Raw genomic sequence first — 25,919 nt, 5'->3', positions numbered from 1 at the left:
CTATACTGACAAATTTTTGGAGGATAATTCTATAGCCCCAAAGAAGACCAACCACCAATTTTTTTTGTTCCCATTTTGGTTTTATGTCGAAACACTCAAAATACTGAAATCGGTTGGTTCTATGGGGGCTATATCAACAAGTGGATCTATACCAGAGATGGACAGCAACAAAAAATGTCCTATGTCGGCGGGCATAGGCAAAGTGATCGTACTCACACGTATAGAGTAAAAATCTTCGTTAGGATGGTGTGTTGTTCACATTTAGCAAATCAGTCAATGAGAAGAACGTTGGTTTGTTAGTGTAATACTAATGTTGGTCGTTCGGATTTTTTATACCCTACACCACTATGTGGTAAGGGGTATTATGTGTTAGTGCATTTGTATGTAACATACAAAAGGAAGCGAGATAGACCCATAGTTCCTTCTAGGGATATACATAGAATCACTTTCTGAGTCGATTTATGCATGTCCGTCCGTCCGTCCGTCCGTTCGCAACATACAGGTCGCATTTGTTGACCGATTTCGCTGAAAATTGGGGAATACCATTTTTTTAGCCGTCGGAAGATCAAGTTCGAAGATGGGATATATCGGTCCACGTTTTGGTATAGCCCCCATATAACGGTACCCCCCGATTTACGGTATTTTGACGTTTTCAGCTACATTTTCGGACCGATTTGGCTATAATTTGACATTTAGGGTTCTTAAGTGTCAATAAACATATATAACAAAACTTGTGGACATAGGTCCACGTTTTGGTATAGCCCCCATATAACGGTACCCCCCGATTTGCGGTATTTTGACGTTTCTAGCTACATTTTCAGACCGATTTAGCTATAACTTGACATTTAGGGTTCTTAAGTATCAATAAACTTATATAACAAAAGTTGTGGACATAGGTCCACGTTTTGGTATAGCCCCCATATAACGGTACCCCCCAATTTACGGTATTTTGACGTTTTTAGCTACATTTTCAGAACGATGTAGCTATAATTTAACATTTAGGGTTCTTAAGTGTCAATAAACTTACATAACAAAAGTTGTGGACATAGGTCCCCGTTTTGGTATAGCCCCCATATAACGGTGCCCCCCGATTTACGGTGTTTTGATGTTTTTAGCTACATTTTCAGACCGATATAGCTATAATTTGACATTTAGGGTTCTTAAGTGTCAATAAACTTATATAACAAAAGTTGTGGACATGGGTCCACGTTTTGGTATAGCCCCCATATAACGGTACCCTCCGATTTGCGGTATTTTGACGTTTTTAGCTACATTTTCAGACCGATGTAGCTATAATTTGACATTTAGGGTTCTTAAATGTCAATAAACTTATATAACAAAAGTTGTGGACATAGGTCCACGTTTTGGTATAGCCCCCATTTAACGGTACCCCCGATTTGCGGTGTTTTGACGTTTGTAGCTACATTTTCAGACCGATGTAGCTATAATTTGACATTTAAAGTTCTTAAATGTCAATAAACTTATTTGACAAAACTTGTGGACATAGGTCCACGTTTTGTTATAGCCCCAATATAACGGTTCATTTAAGTTCATATTTTCGTATAGCCCAGATACCTCCGAACTAGCTGTTAATGACATTTGAAGTTCCCACTTTATGTACCGATTTTCGATATTTTGAAGATTCTAGCTAAATTTTTTAACCGAATTAGGAGTTATTTGACATTATAGGCTCCCATCAAAAACTGTCAACATAGGTCCATGTTTTATTATAACTTCTATATAACAGTACCTCCCAATTTCTAGCACACCAAAAATTGTCAACATACATAGTTAGATATAGGCACCATAAAAAAGGGCCTCCCGAATGAAGCATAAATGTACATAAACATTATCTGACATTTTAACGTATCCACTTAAAGTTGGGGACAGGAATGAAAAGTAATTATTCCATTTTAGTTCAGAATATTTTATGGTGTAGGGTATGAAAAGTTCGGCCCGGCCGAACTTAATGCTTTTTTACTTGTTTTATACTCACACATCGCAATGTATAATCTGCAAATGTGTGTTTTTGCCCATCAATGATCTATACCAGTGTTCACCAGCGAGCCCGTACTGAGAGCAACTGAGCATACATTACCGTGTGTTTTGGATTGAAAGTTACGATAATTTTCTCTCAGTAGCAGCTCGCTGGTGAACACTGATCTATACTGACAAATATTTGGAGGATAGTTTTGTAGTTCCAAATAATATCAAACACCAAATTTCAAAATTTCAGCCGCTTCGGTAAGACAATGAGGCTAAAACCTTCAAAAAATGTTATAACCCCAACGAAGACTAAATACCAATTTCAGTCAATTAGGTCTGATATCGGGGATACCGTTCTATGGGGGCTATATCAACACGTGGACCTATACTGACAAATACCGGGGAGAAAGTTTCGTAGCACCAAAGAAGAATAAATACAAAAGTTCAGCAATTTTGGTAAGATAATGTTGCTGAAACCTTTAAAATACCGAAAGTCGGAAGGTACCGATCTATGAAGACTATATCAAAACGTGGATCGATATAGCACATTTTTAATACTAAACATCCTAGAAGTAGAATAAATTTCTATACCGTATGGACAGGCATAGATGGTTATAACGACTTAGAATTTTATGCTGATCAAGAATATTACGGAATGACAAAGTTAATTATTCCCTCCCATAATATGGACGTTATTGAGGAAAGCTTCCCTATGTAGGTTTCATGCTTCTACAACAACAATTCGCATGTTATAAACTATATTACATTTAAAAAAAATTAAAACATTTTGAACAATGAAAATCACTTACTAGCTTCCTTATCGAATAAATCAAAGAGTGCCGTAGTTTCTGTCCATACCCGAATTGAAGTTGTGAATGGTTTCATTAGGTCTTCTAAAGGTGCAATTTGTGGAAAATGATTGAAATTTTCCAGCAAGAAATGCCAGCATGCTTTGCAAATGTGTGCTAGAAGTAAACAACAAAAATCCACATTAGTTCAATCCGTATACACATACGACCCGCAAAAAGCCTCTACTTACTTGGCATATTGAATGTATTGGATATATATTCCCAATAAGAATATACAAGATTATGTTGAGTATGTGCTTTCTTATAGTGCAGTAACGGTATGGCCATGACTTCACGTATAAATTTGGCAGCAGTGGGCATTGTCAATTGATATTTTTCACTCAAAGATGCTCCATTTATTACCAACAGGTTACCATTGGGAGAAGATATTAATTCGATTAGAATTTCATTTGGATTAAGCAATGAGACGGCATTACTAATTTTAGGCAATGGTCCTGCGGCTGTTTGTGATGGTGGTGGTGTCGATATGGCGGCAACTGGTGTTGTGGGTAGAGTCATTTGTTTTGTGGTAATGGTTTTCATAGTGTCAGCATTGGGAGCTGGTGGAGTTTTTGCCGTTTTATAATTGTTGACAGAGCTAACCGTAGTGGATTTTATAGCTGTATTTATACGAACCATGGGAGCCAAATCAACTTGACACGAAGGGTTAACCAAATGATTATTGAAATTCGCTGTGTTTACGTTGTTGGCAGCATTTGACATTGCTGTTCGCATACTTGACATTTGACCGTTTAGAATTGTATTCGGTGTGGAACTAACCAAGGAAGATTTATTAATTGTTGACACCTGTGTACTCTCCGGCAAGCTATAGGCTAATTGTATACTATTTCCAGGAATTAAAGATCCATTTAATACTGTAGCAGGTTTGGGTGGCAATATTGTGGAGGCGGCGGCATTCGAAACCAGTGGTGTCCCAATGGGTCGAATTTGCAATCCAGAATTAAGGCCACTTCCTTGAAGAACTTGTGGCGCTAAACTTATTGCCGATGTTATTTTTGGCAACGGTGCTTGATGTGCTGCTGCTGCTGGCGTTGATTGTGGTGGCATTTGAGGACTTGTTGCTGGCATTACTGTATTTGTGGCTGATGTATTTGCAGCAGCCTTTGAAGCGTTTGCGGGAGCATTATTGTGACTTTGATTTGTCTTCTGTTGTTGTGGTTGTTGTTGAGCAGTTTGTTTTTGTGCTTCTTGACGCTTTTGTTGTTCTGCTTGTTTGGCCAATGGCGAAACCTTGGCCATTTCATAGAGTTCCGTAATAATCACTTCGAAATACCATTTATCGGTCAATTGATAGCTGTGTTGCCGCATATTCATCAACTCCCAATAGAATAAACGCATTATTAGCCATGTGGTCTCACATTCTCCGGGTGAATTACCTAGAAATAAAAAATAGATTATGTTCCACACAAGTGAGAAAGTATCAGTCAACTGTGCTGACAGAAATATACCCTCAGCTACTGACCCAAACTAAAAAACAAAACCAAACACATATATATTGATTTTGTATCACGAGTTTGCTTTAAAATCTGTATGTAACGTAATGTGGGGCTATACCAAATCATTGACATACCAAACATTTTTAGTAACCAAATTTCTTCATAAAGGCCTCGAGATATTAAAATACATTAGACAAAGTTGGGAAGACATTTTGAAAAAGTTCAAGAGTTATATTGCACGATAGCTACTTGAGTATGTATCGGCAGGGTTTTGGAGCTTGGACCATTATCTCACGAAGTATTGACTTATTCCGGAAAAAGATTGTACCGTTTAAAATGAGGCCGCTAGAACAACCTACTGAAAAAAGAATCTAAACGATGCGAAAGGAGCTCTTAAATTTCACTTTTTCGAATTTTGTGTGGGAGGTACACGAAGGAGTGGACCATAGCCCATATTCCAACCTGATCATGACTGGATGAAATAATATGATGTGAAAAGTCTGCTCCAATCACAAACTCCCTGAGAGATAATTCTGTTTTCCTGTTTCTGAACTTGCCACATGACTTTATCTTTAGTACCTCTAAGAATCGCCACGAGTTTCGGTGTACAAATTTTAAGAAACTTCCGTGTGGTCCCACGGCAAACGGAACAGATCCATAGTTCCGGCACGGACCAAAAGAGCTCGGAGCAGGCATTCCGGGATATATTGCCGATGCCATGGTGAAAAAATATACGAAGATTACTCCGAGTCAATCCGGTGCACCGAACCGCCCGCCATGGGATTGTGCGATTATAGCAATTTACCATTATGCCAGAAGAGACAAGAAGACTTTTCGATTTTATTCTTAACTCAATGATATGGAACTGTTTTTTGTCACCGAGTCCAAATGGTGATATGAGCATTGTACAACGGTACCACGATATTGGGTCACTTAATTGACATAACTTCATTTCATTCCAATCCCACACTTACCTTTCATTTTAGACACATCACCCCATAAGGTGAAAAATTGTTTCGTCTTTTCGGGATTCTTCAATAGGGTATCGGTTAAAAAGACAACATCGGGTATTTTCTTCAAACGCAGTATAAATGTGTAGATCTCTTTAAAGTAATCCATGGGTTCACACCAACATTTTTTCAAATAATATGAATGTTTATACACAGTTTCGGGACTGGAAATAAAAAAGTAGGCAGTTTTAAGAATTTACTAGAAATACGTATCATAGATTAACGAATTTTCACATACTTTGTTAAAATATAGGGTTCAAAAAATTCCATTTCCTTTTGTAATTCAGTTTGACATTTGGCCACATCCGTACCTTGTGGTGTCTTCGAAATTTCCCATTCATAACGGGTTACCATTAAGATCCAGCACTTCATTAATTTGGTGGCTAAATAAAAATACGATTAATTAATGCTCTTACCAGTTTTCATCTTCATCCCTACCTTTGTCTCCCAGCTGTACCGCAATGGAATTCCACAACACACTCTTCCGTGTGTAATCGTTGAAATCACTACGTGTTGTATCATACAGCTCAGGATATTTTTTAATTTCAGCAATCAAATTACGCATTTCATTTGTCACTTTGAATTGCTTTTCACCCTGTCTAGCGTCATCATCCTCATCAATGACAATCAACTCTACCGGCTGTTCAATTAATATCAAATCATCATCGATTTTAGTTTGTTGTGTTTTTGATTTTTCCGTTTTGCGAATAGGTTCAGGAATATCATATGGTATGTCACAGTATTTACGATTCTCAATAAAACGAAAAAGATATATTAAATCAGAATCGAATTCCATGGTGGGTCTGGCGCCATTCTTTTTTGCACCGTTAACAAAGTACTTGCGCAAACGTCGAACATAACTTTGATATTTGTGACGCAACTCAATCCATGTTGTTTTACATGTATCAACTGCAATCAAAAGAGAGGGAAAGTTGTTTATGTTATATCGCATGGTAGACCTCTCGAAACTCTTTGTTTTTTCACTTACCATCACTTTTTAATTTTTTGGCAATTCCTTGCCAAACAGCCTCCTTTTTCTCCAAATTCGAAAATAATTTATTTCTGTTATCATAGAGTATGCGATGTTTCCGAACTTGTCGTATTAGCCGTTTTTCAAATAATTTTGAGGATTTTTCTTTATCGTCGTCCTTGTTAGAAGTTTCAGTTTCAGCTATCATAACTTCATCATCTTCGTCCAGGACAATACAATCCATCTAAAAGATAAAATTATAAAACAGAAAATGTTAATTTGAATCGAAATTAGGAGCCACTATACAACAACTTTTCAACACAAGATAACCATACAAATTAATTTTAATTACTCGTTGGAAAATCCTGCTTCTATTAAGTCTTGAATATTAAGACAAAATTAAATAAATTGCTTATGTACTGATTCATTTAAATTTCAATGAAAAGAATAGGCTGAACCCGACATGTAAGCAGCACTCGAAGATTAGTAAGCGGTGCTATTAGTAATTGTGCTAATTCTCAAGAGATAAAATGTATAGGAGGGGGAGGACAAGAGAAAGGTGGGAGGTGATAAAACAGATAGGTAAGGAGGATAAATGAGATTAATTGAACTTATTGAATCTAGGATGACCTGCTCCATATCCACTTAAGGGTCCTGCAATATGTGAACAGGGTCACAGGATCTATGGAAGAGAAGTAAGAGAGGGAGATACAATGTCATGGACTCCAAACAGCCGCAATGACCAGTTACAAGTCTGATCTCTGATTTGCGAAGTGAGATAAGGGACACAGTTCTTCGACCTGAGATTGGCGGCCAGATCGACTTTCGATACCTTGCATTCAGGTCTGTCCTTCCATATCTTTACGGATTTCTCTGCGTAGAGCTTATTAAGTTCTGACTAACTATTCTATCTGCAAAGTCTGACTTTTCCACTAGTAGTTCCAAGGCTTTCAGCACTGCAAAGACTTATGCCAGAAAAACATTGCAGTTGCGTTAAATTTGCTGTCAGTGAAGATGGGTAGACTATTAGGAAGTGGCGTGGTCTATCCCATATCGGGAATTTCTACCTCAGCTGTGTTAAAGGCCAGAAATGTAGTCGGTTTCACCGCCCTCTCACCTAGTCCAATCTGGAACCTATCCACTGTAGAACGCTTGCTTGACCACATACAAAGTCTGATCTCTGATTTGAGAATTGACATAAGGAACGCAGTTCTAGGTACTGAGATTGCGGGCCAGATCGACTTCGATACCTTACAACAAAGTACGTCTTGCTAAATTTTTATGGTTTTCTCTGTAAAGAGCATACCGAGTTTGAGAAGCAATGCGGTAGCTTAACACAATTCACACTTGAAGTTCTAAGGTTCCCAACATTGCAGACTTCTGCCCGAAAAACTATGCAGACGCCCTTAACTTTACACTAGCGTCTGATGTTCAGTTCTTCACAGTACCGGAGTTTGCTAAATGTTGTATGTTGACCGCCCTGTCACTTGGCCCAATCAGGAACCTACCCGCAGTAGAACGGTAGTGAGAACTGACTCGGCTCGTTATATAGTAGCTTATCTTTCCTGCTGAATTGCAACAGCTCTGCTTTTGCTGGATTCACACCGAAGCCATTATGATGAGCCCAGCGAGAGAGCTTTACTACTGCATCAGTTCAGACAGCGCACACAACAATTTCCCACTGTTTATAATGATTACGTGTTAAAATCCTTGAGTATCCCGTTCACTACTATAAGCCAAAGCAAAGTCGATACAACTCCTCACTGTGGGGTCCTGGTGGCTAATTTTCCAGCATTCCATCAATCCAGTTAGTTAGAATATAGAGAACAATCACTAGCTCTAGGGCCGAATATATGGGCTCGGGTTTCATATTGTTAGTCCAGGTACAATTTGAGTCATCCATACTCTCTTCTATACAGCTTATAACCTCTTGTAACGCTGTTTCTTTTGATTTCCCCTTGACGTAAACATGTTGCGAATTTTGTATTTCCTAGTCAAACACCCTTTCTAATGTTTTCAGTAGAAAACATGTTAGTCCTTCGATAATCAGTGACTTGCCTATAAGGGGTGCGTACATAAGCTGCCTTGCCTGCTTACCTTGCTTGCTTCTGATAAAAGAATAAAAAAGAAATAAAAAGGCAACCCAGTTCGAAATTTGCTCGGCCCTCTTTACTCTTTTATTTTTGTTATGTCAGAAATGAAGCAGGAAAGTAAGGCAATCAGGCAAGGAAGCTTATGTACGCAGGTCTTTAGAGCCTTGGGAAGATACCTCTTTGCATAGTAGCTCTACGGGCATCAATATCAGACAAGCCCTAAAAATTTCCTTTAGTATGTTGATGAAGACAGGCGGTGTGTTTTGAGGCATCGTCAGAATGACGCCACCCACACCTACCTACTTATTGAAACTATCATTGTAAAGCTCCCAATCTGTGTGTATAACACGACCCTCCTCCTCCTGACCTTTCTGAGGATTGCCAGTTCTTTCCACCAAACTGGTTGATGTCCCCTACATGGATATGTTAATAGCAACACCTGTGAGATCTTCAACTTGTTTGTCAACTTTGTGCGCTGTATGAGGTTCAGGTATTCCTCCCAGTTGGTCCGTCTGGATTTCCTGTGAGGCGGAATCAATACGAGACTTTAAAGTGTATAGCCTTGTGATACGAAAATTAAGACTACTCCGATAACCCTTACTCTTACAAGACAGTTGGTTTTTGTCGTGCCAATATATACCTCTTGGCATACATTGTTTTCATTGCCGTTACAAGCTATGGCATAAATAACATTGCATTTGTCTTCTTTTTTTGTCTTAGATTTTGTTTTGCTAAACATATTGTCAAAATTATTATTGGTTCATAAAGCTAGCTGATTTTTGTCTTTATAATAATCGTCCAAACTATAAAATCTCTCTGAAAATCCTGATATATGTTACAGCTTTATATAAGAGAAGAATTTCCAATTTGAGAAGTTTTTTTTTTTTTTGGTACGTTTTAATAGTTCGTCAGTTATAATTATGAAAAACTAGCGGACCCGGCGAACTTCGTCTCGCTTACTTACTTACTTACTTAGCTGGCCCATTACAGAACATTTGTTCTATAGGCCGAACTAAGAAGAGATCTCCATTCCTCTCTATTTGTTGCTTTGCTCTCTGGAATACCGCGCCTTTTCATCTCAACATCCACTTGTTTGCGCCATCTATTCCTTGGCCTGCCAATTCTGCGTGCACCGCCATGTGGCATGTATTCATACGCCTTTTTAGCGGGTTCATCATCGCTCATTCTTATGATATGGCCTAGCCAACGCAATCGCTGCATCTCGATACGTTTAACAATATTCATGTCGTTGTATAGCAGATACAGCTCGTGGTTCATGCGACGTCGATATTCACCGTCAACGCAGATTGGTCCGTAGATCTTTCGAAGAATTTTTCTCTCAAACACACCAAGCACTGCCATGTCTGCTTGCGCAAGTACCCAGGCTTCGGAGCCATACATCAGCACGGGTAGTATCAGTGTTTTGTAGAGCGTTATTTTTGTTTGACGAGATGTGGCTTTGTTTTTAAACTGCTTACTTAATCCAAAGTAGCATCTGTTGGCCAATACAATTCTTCTTTTTATTTCACAACTGATGTCGTTTGTTGTGTTGACGGAGGTGCCGAGGTAGACGAAGTCTTTTACTACCTCAATATTATAGGAACCAACTTCCACAGTCGGTCCGAGCTCAATGGACGCATTGCGCGTCGACACCATCAACTTGGTCTTCTCACCGTTTACCGCCAGACCCACTTTAGCAGATTCTCCTTCGACCTTTATAAAGGTATCAGTTACTTCTTTTACTGATCGACCCATGATGTCTATATCATCAGCATAAGCAAGTAACATGTGACTATTGGTGTAGATTGTGCCACTTCTTTTGACGTTTGCCTCTCGTATAACCTTTTCTAGCAGGATGTTGAAGAGGTCACACGAAAGGCTGTCTCCTTGTCTGAAACCTCTTTTGGTACCAAACTCTTCGGAGAGGTTCTTTCCTATTTTAACTGAGGACCTCGTGTCAGTTAAAGTCATTTTACAAAGCCGGATGAGCTTTGCGGGAATACCAAATTCAGACATGGCTTGGAATACCTTTGAGCGCAGCGGACTGTCGAAGGCTGCTTTATAATCGACAAAAAGGTGGTAGGTGTCGATCTGCATCTCTTGGGTCTTCTCCAGGATTTGCCGCAGGGTAAATATCTGGTCAATGGTGGACTTGCCAGGTCTAAAGCCGCATTGGTATGGTCCAATAATCTCGTTGACCATTGGCTTTAGTCGTTCGCACAATATCCCTGACACGATCTTGTAGGCAATAGGGAGTAGACTTATGCCCCTATAGTTAGAGCATACAGTCTTATCTCCCTTCTTGTGGACGGGGCACAGGATACTCAGGTTCCAATCGTCGGGTACTCGTTCTTCCTGCCAGATGGTGCTAACTAGCTGATGAATACACCTTATCAGCGTGTCGCCTCCGGTTTTGAACAGCTCGGCTGGTAAGCCATCGGCCCCTGCTGCCTTATTATTCTTCAGCCGATTTATTGCTGTCTTTACCTCATCTTGGCTGGGCAGTATACATTCAATACCATCTTCTGGGATTGGGACTGTGGTATCTTCGTCTTCTTCGCTGCTATTGGATACCAACAGATTTGAAAAATGTTCTTTCCATATCCTGAGTATACTATCTGTATCAGTTACCAAATTACCTTGCTGGTCTCTACAGGAGGATGTGCCTGTACCAAAGCCATCAGTTTGATGCTTGACTCTTTGGTAGAATTTTCGGACTTCATTCTGGCTCCTGTACATCTCGATTTTTTCACACTCCCGCTTTTCCATCTCTCTCTTTTTCCTGCGGAAAAGACGTTTCTCCTCTCTCCTTTTCTCCCTGTATCTCTCTCGTGCGCTACGCGTTGCTACGGATTGTAAAGTAGCCTTATATGCCGCATTTTTCTCTTCGGTGGCAGCACGACACTCCTCATCATACCATGGATTCCTTGGTGGAGGTCTCTGGTATCCAAGTATGGATTTTGCGGCTGTTTGCATGGAGTGGGCAATGCTTTGCCATTGCGCTGATATGTTATCGGGATGAGGAGGGCTTTGATTAAGCAATTGGGCTAGTTGAGTGGAATATGCTGTGGCTATCTGTTGTGATTGCAGCTTACCGATGTCTAACTTTCGTGTTGTGTCTGCTCGTACTTTGTTTGCTACGTTTAAGCGGGTGCGTACCTTTGCTGCAACAAGGTAGTGGTCCGAATCAATGTTTGCGCCTCGGAACGATCGTACATCCAACACGCTCGATGAATGTCTTCCATCTATCACAACATGATCAATTTGGTTTCTTGTTTTCTGATCTGGAGACAGCCAGGTGCCCTTATGAATATCGAGATGATTAAATCTGGTACTGCTAACTACCATGTTTTTTGCAGCTGCAAAGTCTATCAGTCTCATACCATTGTCAGATGTTTCACTGTGGAGACTGAATTTCCCGACTGTTGGGCCAAAGATATTCTCCTTTCCAATTTTGGCATTAAAATCGCCTAGAATGATTTTAATGTCATGGGCAGGGCAACGGTCATATGTTTCTTCTAAGCACTCGTAAAATATATCTTTGGTCTGTTCGTCCTTTTCTTCAGTGGGAGCATGAGCGCAAATAAAGCTGATGTTGAAGAATTTAGCTTTTATTCGAATTGCAGCAAGTCTTTCATTCACAGGAGTGAAGCTGGATACAAGATGTTTTAGTCTCCGACTAACTACGAATCCACAACCAAACTCATGCTTTACGTCATGGCAGCTATAATACAGTGCGTCACCTTTAGGTGTTGTTGTGACGCCTTTCCCAATCCATCGTATTTCCTGTATGGCAGTAATATCGGTCTTGTACTTTTCAAGTACGTCTGCCAATGCGAAGACTGCACCTTCTCTATAAAGAGTGCGAACATTCCAGGTGCAGATTCGCAGATCATGGTCCTTAAAACGTTTGCGGGGTTCGTCAACTTTAGAGGGGTTTGTTTTTCTTTTCTTTCGTTTTTTCATAGTAGGCTGTTTTTTCTAGGGGAGGGTTACTAACCCGACGCCCAAACCCAAGTTTTTAACGTTCTTATGGGTGAACGCGCGGCACATGTTAGCTCACTACCTTTAACGGGTGTTAAAGGCAGTTCCCCAGGTGACACCACGGGGAGGTCAGTGTCCACTTGGGATGAAAGAGGGACCAAGATAAATCCTGGGCTTTGCCATGTTAAAACCGGTCAGGACCGTTCCTTGGTATCTTCCATCCCCTACGTCTCGCTATTAAGGAATAAAATTTCATACAAAAACTCAATTTTCGATTTTTCCAATTTTCCGACTTTTCCAGAGAGATTTTCCAAAATTGTCTTCCGTAAAGACCTTCTCCTCGAAAATACGAATAACTGACAAAAAAATTTACAGAAATCGGCCTAGCCGTTCTCATTTTATGAATTACTATACATTTTTTACACCATTTTTATATATATAATAGATCATCCGTTACTATTATTTGTCTGGGTTTTGAATAATTAGTGGAATTGCTTGTCACTTATATTTAAAACCTTTACTCTTCATCTGTTTAAGTCCGTTGACTCGTCGTATTACCATCTCGTCTAAGTATGGTAGCTTATTATGTTTATCTATTTCATGTGTTTGAATAAGGATGTTCTTGTCGAATGAGTTCAATATCTTTAATGTATTTTAGATTTTCTGATTATGCTAAATATGCATATCGTCCACGAACTTGGTTAATAATCACGGCTTGGTCGTCAGCTTTTCCATAGGAACGTCCAATAATTCTTCCATCTCGATTTGTTTTCTCTGCTCTCAAATGAGTTTAATTCTTCTCCTATTTTAAATTGGTTTCTCATAAGTTCAGGTTTCGTTTTCGGACTATATTGCAAGAATTTGGAGCCACATGAGCCAAATAACCCATTACAAAAAATGTAAAAAAACTAACTTCTGCTAAACACTAATGAGTTGCTGCCTAAAAATTGTACAAGGCAAACATCTTTATTGTACATAGTGGATGAGAGAGATATGGTTAGGATCATAGACTAATGAAACCATAGACAACGGAATGCTCTCACCGAGTATGTTCGAATTGAGTGTGCTGAAAAAGAAACTCAAAATAAAATGCCAAAAACAGTTTTTGATGGGAAAATATCCTCAGATAAAAATATCCAAGAAAATATTGTCATTTTCCCCAAAAAACGTCTTCGAACTTTTTTGAGTTTTCGGATTTGAGTAACTTGACAGCGGCAACATTGAGTATTTCTTCGTCTATAAATTTATTTGTCTATGGTTAGGATTCATAAATTATTTACCAATGAATGATTGACAAGTACATTCGAATTAAATTCGTCTGTAACTATAACGTCATTGTGGTGTTACTTCGAGACGAAAAATTCTATTTTTAATGGAAAAATTCGAATTACATATGGAATAATTGGATTGTCAAATGGAATATGGCAATTTAGAAATGAATTTCAGGAGTTACAATTGGAAAATTAACAGGTCTACACCATTCATGTTAAATTCTAATTCCAAGAAAAAGTGTTTATTTCAGTTTCAAATTATTGCATCTGAAATTAGCATAATTATCATTTTCTCATTTTTAACAATAGTTACACTTTGGCAACACTGTCATCATCACATATGACGAACTAATAGATTTCAGTTTGGCAATTCCTTAGAAATAAGCATACAGAATATCTGCAAAAGCAAATGAAAAGAACGCCATATGCTTTGTTTAGCAACAAGTTGTAACCGCCTATCCGCTTACATTTTATACCCCTGCAAGCAAAAACTATCGCGGAAGTGACTTAGGCGTTTCGCCCAGGGCGATGAAAACAGTCGCGGAAGCCACCCTGTAGTCCGTTGTGTAGAAATAAACCACGCCGGCGTGTCGTCTTGGAAGTCACTCCAGCGACACTTCTAGAAGATCATTTCCGCGATAGTTCTTGGAATTAAAAAACAATATTTTTTTTCTATTTATGTATTTTATTTAAATTTTTTATTTTTATTTATTTTTCTACTTTTATTTCTCTTCTGTTTTAGAGAAATTATTCTTTGCAATTTCCGCCTACATTAATTTTGTCATTTTAAAAATGTGATGTTTTGTTGCCTGAGTTGGGAAGCGAACCCGGACATTCAGAGTGCAATGCGAGTATGCTTACCACTGCACCGCTGATATAATCATCAGATAGAAAAATCTTCTATATTTGTTCAAATGTGTTGAATCATTAACTAAATGTAAACAATCGCCATTGAAGTCACTCCGAAGTATCGGCAAACGCGATAAAAGGTAATCACAATAAGACTATTGAAATTGTGTAATTCACCAACGATCTTCCTTGGCGTGACTCCGGAGTGACTTCCTAGGCGAGGGAGTGAAAAACTCACTTCCAAATGGTGGCAGGTACTTAATATAACGATTTAAACCAGCGATGACCACAGAAATACAACCAAAGCGAAGACATGTATGAACGTATGAGTGAAAAAAGCAACAACCACATTATGTTTTTGTTTGTTTTCATTAATTTACACTGTACGTGAGAGAGAGAGGCAAATGCAAAAACAACTCAGTGGGCGCCCTCACTATACGATCTAAGCAAAGAAGCTCGTCCCTGATTTAAACACACATTCAATCAAACATGTTGGCTGTTTGCCTCTCTTCTCTTTTACAGTAACAGTTGTTGTAAATCTGCGCCATAAACAACCACCAGCCATTCGGAGCTCAAAGCGCTGCTGCTAGCTAATCTCTTGTTGCTGCTGCAGATGATTCTGATCTAATGGACGGCATGCAAACCAACAAACATACAGTAATTCTTAAGTGGGAATGTATTGGAATTTCTAATATATTTTTTACGAAGCATCCAATTTTATCATCGACAGTCAGGGATATTATATATAGCGTATTCAATATAAATGACAAACGATATCAAAAGAACAATGAGAAAATATTCAAGATATTGTCGAAAAATGACTTCCCGTAAAAACAAAAACTGCTTCGTTTTAAGATGCGAAACATTAGGTATGTACATATGTATGTACGATAACTTTCCCCGCAGTCATTTACTCAGTAAACTTCAGTTGTTGTAGTAGTATTAGTTCTAGTAGCATGAAACCTACATGCGTAGAAGCATAGGATTGATGCTGGGTTGGCAGCCGCTGGCGAAACAAAATGGTCTTGGGCCAATCCTGTATAAAAGAATCCGCCGCTGTGGGATTGAATTTTATTCTCTGAATTGATCGCTCTTTTCTACTGAACAATTTTGTTATCGAACGACATTCAGTAAAAATGTTTACCAATTTAGTTCACGAATTTGGCTTACTAAAACACAAAACGTATCGCTGCCCACTAAAGAATATCCCAATTTCATCTTCAAATGGAAGGTTTTTGGCTCGAAAGGAATAACATTAAAAAAATAAACGAGATACATGCGTTTAAAAATTTGGAAGAGGAAGAAGCTATGAGGCAAACCGGATTTGAATAAGGAGTTACACATTCAAATTACAACGGTGGTTCCACCGGTAGAGGCGTAATCTAGAATTCCACACGCTCTGTCCGATATAAAAGAGCATATTAAGCTAGATAAATATGGCAAAATATCCAGGATCAGTCCAAAGAGATCCGACAGCTCCACCCTGAGTATGAGCTCCACGTCAATGAATCTAAACGGTCAAGACCACATCCATACTAGAAGCCAAAACCGTCGTCCCTAAAGTAGAATGTTTCAAACATGTAGTAGAATGTTTCAATGTTCTAAAACATTACAGATTCTGGGGCTTAGAGTTGACTGCTGATGTGGACCTCAACAAAGGGGAAAATTAATTTTCATCGATGAGTGCAGATTCAATCTCCACCTACGTAGAACACAAGCACGATCACGCATGGCACAAGAGCCAAAATAATTTTGCCTACCGTTAGAGACCGAGGGTGACCTCATAGCGCCAATTAACAACGGAGGGTTTGTATGTCATAAGATTATTTCTAATTCCACAGTCAATACCTTTTAATTTAAAGCCCTTATTGAAGGCGTTTTAGAAAATTCATTTTTAATCATGGACAATGCAAAAATTCATAAAAGACAAGACACCAAAGTAATTGTAGAATCGAGCTGGTGTAATTTGAGGATTTTACCGATATATTCGCCAATGTTAAACCCAATCGAAATGGCGTCTTTGAAAATAAAATTTTGTGCCAGAGAGGAAATACGCGATCGGACAATAGATCATAAATCGTTCAAGTGATTGAGTTTAATGTCCAACAGCTCAATAAGCAGGATTGTTCCAATTTCGTTATAGACATGGTACTGAAAATTTCGCAGGCAGCAAATCATCAACCATTTCATTAGGTGAGAGAAATAGCTCACTTTATTGGTAGCATTTTTTAACCGAAATTCTCTCTTTCTGATAATTTTAGTCTAGCCTTCATTGACGGCCAAGAACTATTCCGTTTAATTACACTGTGCAACACAGGAAATGCAAATTTCTAGAGGGTATTTTCTGAAAAAACACATTCATTCATACTTCATGCTAGGAAGGACGATGTTTTTGTGAAGGCCAAAGGGAGAAAGTCCACACTCTCGATATACAAAAGCTACAGTAAAACATTATGGTATGGGTGTGTTTTTCTGGATACACAATCGGTCCAATACAAAAGATCGAAGGAATTATGAAGACCGATGACTACAAAAACGTTTTGAGTTCTGTTATGCTACCACACGCATCTCCGGATTAATTGTGTAAACACGATAATGACCCCAAACACACGCCTAAGGTGGAAAAGGGATGGACAAAATGCCAATATTTGCGTTTACATGATTGGCCGCCCCAGTCTCTCGATTTAAACCCGATAGAGAACCTCTGGGAAATTCTCAAACGAAAAGAAAAAAAATGTTCGCAAAACTTGCGGATTTCTACTTGGCCCTGCAGGAGCAGTGACACAAGATTACAAATGATACAATTGATAATTTAATACAGTCGATGCTCAAAAAAGATTTTGAGATGTAATTTGAAAAAAATTTAAGCATACAATATTGAGAAAAATATGAAAACAAGTTTATTATATAATTGGCAGTAGTTGAATATGTTTTGAGCATGACAAAATGTGACTTTTTTACTATTTTTCCTTATATATTAAAGACCAATGTGCATATATGAATTATTACTTTTAATTTTGAAAAATGGATTAATAAAGAATAAAAATCACAAAAAAACATTTGGTTTATACCTTTTTTCAGTATAGCAAAAAATGTGCGGTGTATACCAATGTCAGTTGCAAATGTTTTGAGCAGCACTGCACATATAAGCATAAAAAACAAAACAAAAATTATAAAAATATTACTTAGGATTACATTTTAAATAAATAGTCGTTAAAAACATTTGAAATCGAATTTGATATCTCTGTAAAAACAATACCCAAAATTTTTAAAAATTTTCTTTCTTCTATTTTCCATTTCATTGTTTCAAAAACGTTTCATATACAAACAATAATTTGTCTGTTCCAAACCCTACTATTTTCGACATTTGAAAAGTTTTCCAAGTTTTTAAGTACGGAATAGTGACAGCCAGAATGGCAACTTATTATTTAAAATTCATACCTTAAAACTTGTTATAATTCACATGTTCATTTTACATTTTCTATCCTTCATTTTTACGCTCTCATATGTTTAACGCACACACTTGCTCTATCTCTCTCACACAGTTAACTAAAGTAAATAGAAATTGCTATGAAATAGAAAAAAATGTTGGTTTAGATTTTGACAATTAAGTTAAATACCTATAAATAATCCGAGATCGCCCTTCATTTAAACTCCGGAAGCTTATAATAATAGTTCTTAATTGTGCGAAGTCAATTTAGAACCTATGATAAAAAATAATCGAGGTTATAACAACAATAAACCAAGTACAATCAGCTCAATCCCACACCCCCTCCCCCCACAAGAATCATTATGCCTATCTCTTTCTCATCATAAAATCAGTTATCACATTCATTATTTCATAAAAAAAATATTTCATGCACAAACCTTAACTATGGCCCCAAAGTGGCAACTCTTATTTATCATTATTTCAAAGACAAAAACCTTTCTCGTACTCTCCTTCATTATTCATTCATCCGTCCGTATGCTACACATTTATTATTCCCTCCCTTAATTTCATTTTCCCTCTCATATGTTTCACATACACACACAAGCTCTCGTTCAGTTGTTATAATACCTAACAGTTGTTGCTGTTATTCTCGTTTACGTTTTGTGCTACACTTTCGTAAGCAGACCATCAAACAAAGAAGCAAATGTTAACACAACTAAAAAATGACAGCATTTGCATTAACCACAACTTACATTTGTAGATATTTTTGTAACTTTTTATTTCACAAATTTTTTGGCGCACTTTTATTGTTGTTTTCAACTATTCCACCACTATTCACTGTATAATTATTTCAATGGATCGTCTTTGTTGCTGTTGTTGTTTATGTCGTATGAAAAATAAAGTAGCCGCATAAACTAAATAGGAATGTTATTAACACACAACCAAACGACGCAGCCGATGGAGAGTAACTGAAGGTGAGCGAACTCACTGAGTGTTGGCATTGAGTATAACAGGGCAATGTGTTTTAGTTTTATATGGCAATTCTGTTGGATGTATCCGCAACATGTTCAAGCAACATATTTAGAGAATACAAACGTGCACACGCACACATAGAATTCGGATGCAAAACATCAGGTAGAGAAAAAAGAGATACTCAATAATCGCGAGTAACTTATTTTGTTAGGTGAGAGCTGTAGTATTGCCATTCTTAACATTGGATTTTTTTCTTGGAATACTTTGCGATGTAGGAACAAGTGTCTAGGGTTGCCATAGCTATTTATTGAAGTTTTAATTACTTGAGTACAGTTGTGTTGAATATAAAATTATACGAAGGGTTGCCGTTATGCTTTAATAGGTTTTATAATCTGCAGGATTGCCAGTAATTAAGATATTGTAGAGAGAAAAAATACTCAATGGCCACGAGTAGCTTATTTTGTTAGACAAGACTGCAGATTTGCCATTTTTAAGTTAGGGATTTTTCCATGTGTAGGGTTGCCATCCTGTTTTGTATTTTAAATGATTTGGGTACAGTTGTGTTGAAAGGCTCGTACGTCGTCGTTCCAGTTTCGGATACTACACAACTCTACCTTTTCTATCCGGAGAAATTTGTCTGGTATCCTCTGGCAGAAGGTTCCCTCTCTCTCTCTCTTAAAAATTTCTTCCAGTGTTGCCATTTTTTGGAGTTAAAAAAACGTTAAAAATGGTCAAAATCGTAGCCTCAGACACGTAAAGGAACACAACTTTTATTTACATTTGTGACCTATATTTGAATAAAACATAATGGTATAAACTAGGGATGTCAACTGTTCCGTGGTAAAAATCGCTTCCCTGTTTAAACAGTGGCATTTGTACGTCAAAAATCACCACAAGAAGTGGGAAACCCACCAACTTCCTTATAATTGGTCCTTCCTGTAGTAAAAGTTGTGAACAGCACTCATATGAATCGTATGGTATCTGAAGTAATGGAACGCTTTTATGGTATAAAGTGGTACAACTTGAAAATTCTTGCACATAAAGGAACAGACCAAATATTTTATCATTAAATGTCCGGTCCATGCTATAATTACCATGGGAGATGAATCAGCGAACTGCTACAACAGAAAGTAATTGCAAACGTCAAAATTTGTAAACAAATTAAAAAAATCGCTTTCTTATATAAATCACTTTGAGTCAGGCCTCGGCGATGGAGCCCCCTTTTGTAGTAGTGTATGTAAACATTTTTCACACCGACAATAAAAAAGAGAACGTTTGTTTCCCAAATGTAATTTTCAAACAATGAATTCATTTTTATTTATTTTTTTTTAGGCCAAGCCATAGACAAATAAATTTATAGACGAAATTTTTATTAACTTTTGTTTTTTGGCATTTTATTTTGAGTTTCTTTTTTAGCACAATCAATTCGAACATACTCCGTGAGAGTATTCCGTCGTCTGTTTTCATTAGTCTATGGCCAAGCCCTACAACTTTGCGTGTTGCATGTGTATATAAAAAACAAAATACACGTATGTATTTCAATTTGAAATACATGTATTTTCTTTTTTTTTTAACGCACACGCAACACGCAAAGTTTTAGGTTTTGTCCTGAAAAACAAACTCAATATACCATTATGTCATGTTCATACTAGCGTTTCAATTACGTTGTTCGCATGTCGAACGACGTACACGAATTAACCAGTTTCCACGACACCATTCGTAATTAACAGAAACATAAACAAAATTTCCATAATTTTTGTTTCCTTGTTTTCACGAAAATTTGAACCGAAAACACATAAAATATACATTAAATGAATAGGAAAAGCAATAGACTTTCCATATTTTTTCCATAATTTTTGTTTCCTCGTTTTCACGAAAATTTGAACCGAAAACACATAAAATATACATTAAATGAATGGGAAAAGCAATAGACTTTCCTTCAAATATATCTGCTATATTTAACTACACACATTTCATTCATTTTTTCCATAAATTCTGAATAATTCTGTATTTCAATATATTTTTATATGTTTCTATTTTCAAAATTAAAGAGAGAGAGACACATCACAAAACTATGTTTGTGTATACAGACTTTCAGTTATTTTCTTCCTTTTTGTTTCTGATTTTTTACGCGATTTTGAACTAATGGACAAGAAATGTGTGTGGAATTAAGAAGGAAACGCAACCATCTTCCTTCTGCATCTATATAAAATGATTAGTTCATTAATTTTCATTCATCTTTTTCCTTTTTTCTAATCATTTTTGTGTTTTCAACAAATTTTTCAATTTTGAATTTAGACATGTCATAATTAATTTTTTCGATAAATTCTCTCATTTGTTAGGGATGGGACATACTTATTCGTCGTTCAGAGAGTATTTCTAATCGAACAACGTAGAAAAATCGTCGTTCGTTCATAGAATTTTGTGTGGGGAAAAATGTAAGTAATTTATTCGTAGTTATTGGTCGAATAACGAATAGAGAACGAACGACGTACCGTGGAAACGGGCTATTATTGTAGAATATTCTTATGCCTTGTGCATACTAAGGCTAATTCGCTCTATATTCGTTGTTCGAACCCAAATTACTTTATAATGACTTCATTTCCCATACAAAATTTTGAGAACGAACAACATTGTTTAATTTAAATAACTCTCCCATCTCTAACAAATGAGAGAATTTCTCGAAATAAACTAATTATGACAGGAAAAATAAAAAATTAAAAATGTATTAAAAATCCAAACCTTTTTAGAAAAACTGCAAAATAAGAATGAAAAGTAAACTGTTTAACTACTAGTATACATTCAAATCATAGCAAATTTTTTGTCTTGTCTTTCACTGCACACATGTATTCTTACGAATGCTACCGAAATACGTCGAGCGTATTTTATTTCAAGTTGAAAAAATTCAACTTTGACAGAACGTACGATATGTTATTGTATGTATGTATGTATGTATGTGTGTGTTTTGTATTTTGAAAACAAAAGCCCAGCAAAACATGAAATACATGGTCTGTTCCTTTACTTTTGAAAATGGCAAAACCGGCAAAAGTAGCAAAAGTTGTAAACTGCTCCGATATGAATTGTATGGTGTCTGAAGTAAAGGAACGCTTTTCGAGTAAAAAGTGGTAAAACTTTAAGATTCTTGAACGTAAAGGAACAGAGCTACAATTTATTTCAAAGGAAAATTGTTTGTTTTACGAATGAAAACATTTAAAAAGCTTCTGTCGCGGTTTTTATGTTTTAAATGGGATTTCGGATTCAACGTATTTGGGTAATACGGACGCTCAGAGAGCATTGTTGTGGTAGGTAGGTGAATATATTTGTACGTCACGACGTAAGTTAGGTATAGCTGTAAAATAGACAAATTTGAAAATATATGGTCTGTTCCATTACTGCAAGCATCTACTAATTTTTACTAATTTATTCGAAAACATAGAGGAAAAATGTTATCGTAGTAAAAATTGTAGATTCTTGCAGGTTCTGGAACAGGCTTTTACTGAAAACACCAAATTTTTGAGAAGAAATACAAAACATGAATGAAAATTATATAATTTAATATTGAATAGATATCTGTTAGAAGGACAAATATTTTTTAGGTTCATATCAATTAGTTTTTTGTCTTTTGGCTGAAACTTTGAAACAAACACATGGTCTGTTCCAGTACTGCAAGAATCTACTAATTTTTACTATTTTTTCCGATAACACATGCTCTGTTCCAGAACCTGCAAGAAGCTACTATTTTTTAGTACGATAACATTTTTTCCCTTATGTTATCGGCAAAAATAGTAGAAAATAGTAGATTCTTGCAGTACTGGAACAGACCAATAAAGAAAAAAATGTTATCATAGAAAAATGCCGAGGCCTGCTTTGGATTCTAATCAAATAATAAATGGCCTGTTCCCGTACTTTATAAAGTGGTAAAAGTCGTAAAAGTTGTAAAAGTCGTAAACGATTTTCATATAAATTTTGTGTACGGGAACGCAAAATGTGTAAAAGTGGTAAAAATTGTAAAAAGTTTTTAGTTCTGGAACAGAGCTAAAATAATTCTTAATTTGTTCATTAGTCGATTTTCAGACTAGCACGATTTCAACATGGCGACCTCAAGTTTATAGGTGAGGGGTATGAAGTAGTGAAACCCATGTACATTGTTTTCTGTGTTTGTTGTGTTGCCTCTTCTTGTCATTCGTTGCAAGATTTTTTCTTGCATAAAATTATTTAATAAAAACATTTAATTAACGAAATAGTGAAAATTTAACTATTAATTTAAATATTAATGTCAATTATTTTGTGTTGTTTTTTAGTTTATTTATTTTTGTTTTGTTTTTATTGGTATGAGAAACACAACAAACGCGAATGGTAAAATAAAGAGGACACGCAAAAATCTTTAATTTCACGTTAACGTGTGTGGACACTAACGAAACGTGAAAAGAAACTTTAACGAAATTGGTTTCAAGAAACCTTGCTAGTCTGACCATCGACTTAGTTACAGCCTGTTTTTGTTTTTCGTTCGTCGATTTCATGAACGAAGACACAATTTGGTTTTCATAGCGGTTGACGTTTGTATTCGTGTGACAAACAAATGAAAGCTTTTTATTTCCGTAATTTTTTTGGTTTTCGTATCAAAATCAGACGAACGAATACGTCAAAAGTAAACGAATGGAAAAGACCCATCGTTTTGAATGGAAATTAAATAACTTGAATAATAAATGGCACAAAACACACAAAAACTGGAAGGGAATGCAATTTTATTTATTTCCATAGAAGCACACGCGTATATGTACATCCGTTTCTTCATATTAGGTCTGTTCGATAACACAAAAGTTTGTACAAATTTGTACAGACTTTTAAAAAATGCTGTTCGATAACAAACTTGTTCAATAAAAGAGAAACCAGAAGTAGTTGCAAGTACTTACGAATACTTTTTACTTGCGAAGTTATCGAACAGACCTATTATCACAATTATTTTTTTATTTTTGGACAAATTTGTCCATATTTACATTAGGCAATTTTCCTTGCGGCAATTGTCAGTCTGTTGGAGAGAGAGGTGAGGCATATGGTAACCCTTTGCCCCTCAATACCCTCTCTCACCGACAAACTGACAATTGCCGCAAGGAAAATTGCCTAATGTAAATATGGACTCAGATTACATTTTTTTTTTCTTACTTTTTGTTTGTCATCTGTTTATCGAGGTTGCCATCAAATAACACATTTTACGTGCAGATGCCTATGCAAAATTCACAAAATAAGTATCATGGAAACCCTGAAATATAAAAGCTTTTATAAAATAGACATGTGACAGGCAATCATTTTTACAAAAACACGCTGTTAAGCGGGGTACACACGATCAGTTTTGACTTTCGATTTTTCGGAAATATAGATAAATGTCAAACTGTCCAGCAACCACAAAATATTTTGTGGTTGCCTGATGACTGACCACACTGACAAGCAACCGATTATTTGAGCAAAACTGACAGTCAAAACTGATCGTGTGTACCCCACTTTAGTCTAATTTGCTACGAAATCCACTCGATTTCAAATAATAATTCCATAGAAACGTCAAATACAATCCTGTGGATTATAGCTAGGATTTATTTAACATATACGTTATGGAATTGACATTTGAAATCGAGTGGATTTCTAAAAATCTAAACGTAATATTAGTTATTGCAAAACAAATGTATTTTCATAAAGAAATGGTAACACTGGGGAATTGACACTTAGTACTCGCTTCCTTACGGTAGCGTAAAAACAAACCACACGTGTTCTCTCTTTATTTCTGATTTGCCATTGCTTAGCAATGGGGAGAGTGTCTTACCACTACTAATACACCAACTATTCTGAGCACTCCTGACTTAGTAGACACGGTAACACTTTCTTTTAAATTTTTCTCAATCTCATTTCATTTGTTTTATTCTGTTTGTTATCTCTTGTCGTAAAACCCACCGACCCACCCCCTTTTAAATGATTCAGTAAATGAGCTTGTATATGCATGTATGCATGTGGAAATGAGATTGTATAAATAAAAATAATGACACCGATATATTTAACTAATATTAAAATAATTTTTTATTTATTCTAATGTGTTCAGCATACCTTTTTAAATATCTTATTAATTAATATAATGAAGCTCCCAAAAAATGAACAGGCAGTGTTAAAATACTAACAAAAGAGCGACACGATAGTCTGAGAGTAAATAAGTCAATACCAAAATGGACAGCAACATTTTAAGCAACATCAACATTGAATAAAATCGTAATTTCCACCTGGCAACATCGTTCATAGTCAGCATGTATAAATCATTCTAGCGCCTATAGCTGCGCAACATTTTATGAAATACATAAGAGTTGAGTTCATATGTATTAGAAGATAGTAAAAACCTTAATAAAAGGCCTTAATTAATAGACAACGTCGATCTTGCAAATGTTATGAAAATAAGGTTGTCCAATAATAGATATTGCTAATAGTCCGGTCAAAATAGACATGCGTATAAGGGGGAAATAGCAAAAATTCCTACAAAGCTGAATTTTAGTGGAGAGCTAGGGTTGGCCATTAGAAGCAACGTCCTAAAAGTCCCCATCGATCCCATGTGTGCAAAACAAGTTATTCGGGGTCAAAAGTCATTTTTTGAGGCATTATTCAGTTTTTTTAATTTTTCTCAAAAACGGTAATACTTAGCAAAAGCCCGCTAAAGTAAAAGTTGTACATTCAATAATTGTCTACAAGATTGGTCTTTATGATTCTTAAAAAAGACTTACCATTTTCGAGATATCTCGATCTAAAGGTCAAATAAAAAATTAGCCGCGTAAGTACATTATGAGGCGAACCGGTTAAAGTAACGACACTATGTGTTAGATACTTCCGCAAGCTTTCAAACGATATCCACTTTACAGTAATCGGTTCAGTAGAACCGGGTCTAACCCGGTTTTTAAATTTGGCCTTTCGGGTCTAATAACCGGCGAACCGGATCCGCAACCGTTGAAAATTATACATTTCCGTAATCAGCTCAACAAACCCTATCTTCGGACAAAACTTGAAAAAAATCGGAGAGT

General features: G+C 36.6%; 2 protein-coding genes across 10 annotated transcripts in view; both read right to left on the bottom strand.

The window, feature by feature from the left end:
- Hmr (Hybrid male rescue) overlaps positions 1–25,919 on the bottom strand; it is a 69,634-nt gene that overhangs the window by 4,337 nt on the left and 39,378 nt on the right. For 6 of the 9 annotated variants that reach the window (XM_073971821.1, XM_073971828.1, XM_073971822.1 and 3 more), the window contains exons 2-7: positions 6,290–6,515; positions 5,740–6,210; positions 5,540–5,684; positions 5,266–5,465; positions 3,026–4,231; positions 2,796–2,951 (exon numbers count right to left, since the gene is read on the bottom strand). In XM_073971821.1, coding sequence (XP_073827922.1) covers positions 2,796–2,951; positions 3,026–4,231; positions 5,266–5,465; positions 5,540–5,684; positions 5,740–6,210; positions 6,290–6,515 — 2,404 coding nt within the window. Of the gene's footprint in view, positions 1–2,795; positions 2,952–3,025; positions 4,232–5,265; positions 5,466–5,539; positions 5,685–5,739; positions 6,211–6,289; positions 6,516–18,650; positions 18,869–24,033; positions 24,131–25,919 lie in introns of those variants that run through there. The other 3 variants (XM_073971824.1, XM_073971830.1, XM_073971827.1) reach the window with 2 other exon arrangements.
- Positions 1–25,919, bottom strand: part of LOC141396394 (uncharacterized) — a 229,678-nt gene that overhangs the window by 181,799 nt on the left and 21,960 nt on the right. The gene's annotated exons all lie outside the window — the stretch shown is intronic.

The sequence above is a fragment of the Musca autumnalis genome, unplaced genomic scaffold (assembly GCF_047663935.1).
Source record: "Musca autumnalis isolate F117 unplaced genomic scaffold, ASM4766393v1 scaffold_3, whole genome shotgun sequence".
NCBI classification, from domain to species: domain Eukaryota; kingdom Metazoa; phylum Arthropoda; class Insecta; order Diptera; family Muscidae; genus Musca; species Musca autumnalis.
This window is presented reverse-complemented; position numbering and strand designations above follow the sequence as displayed.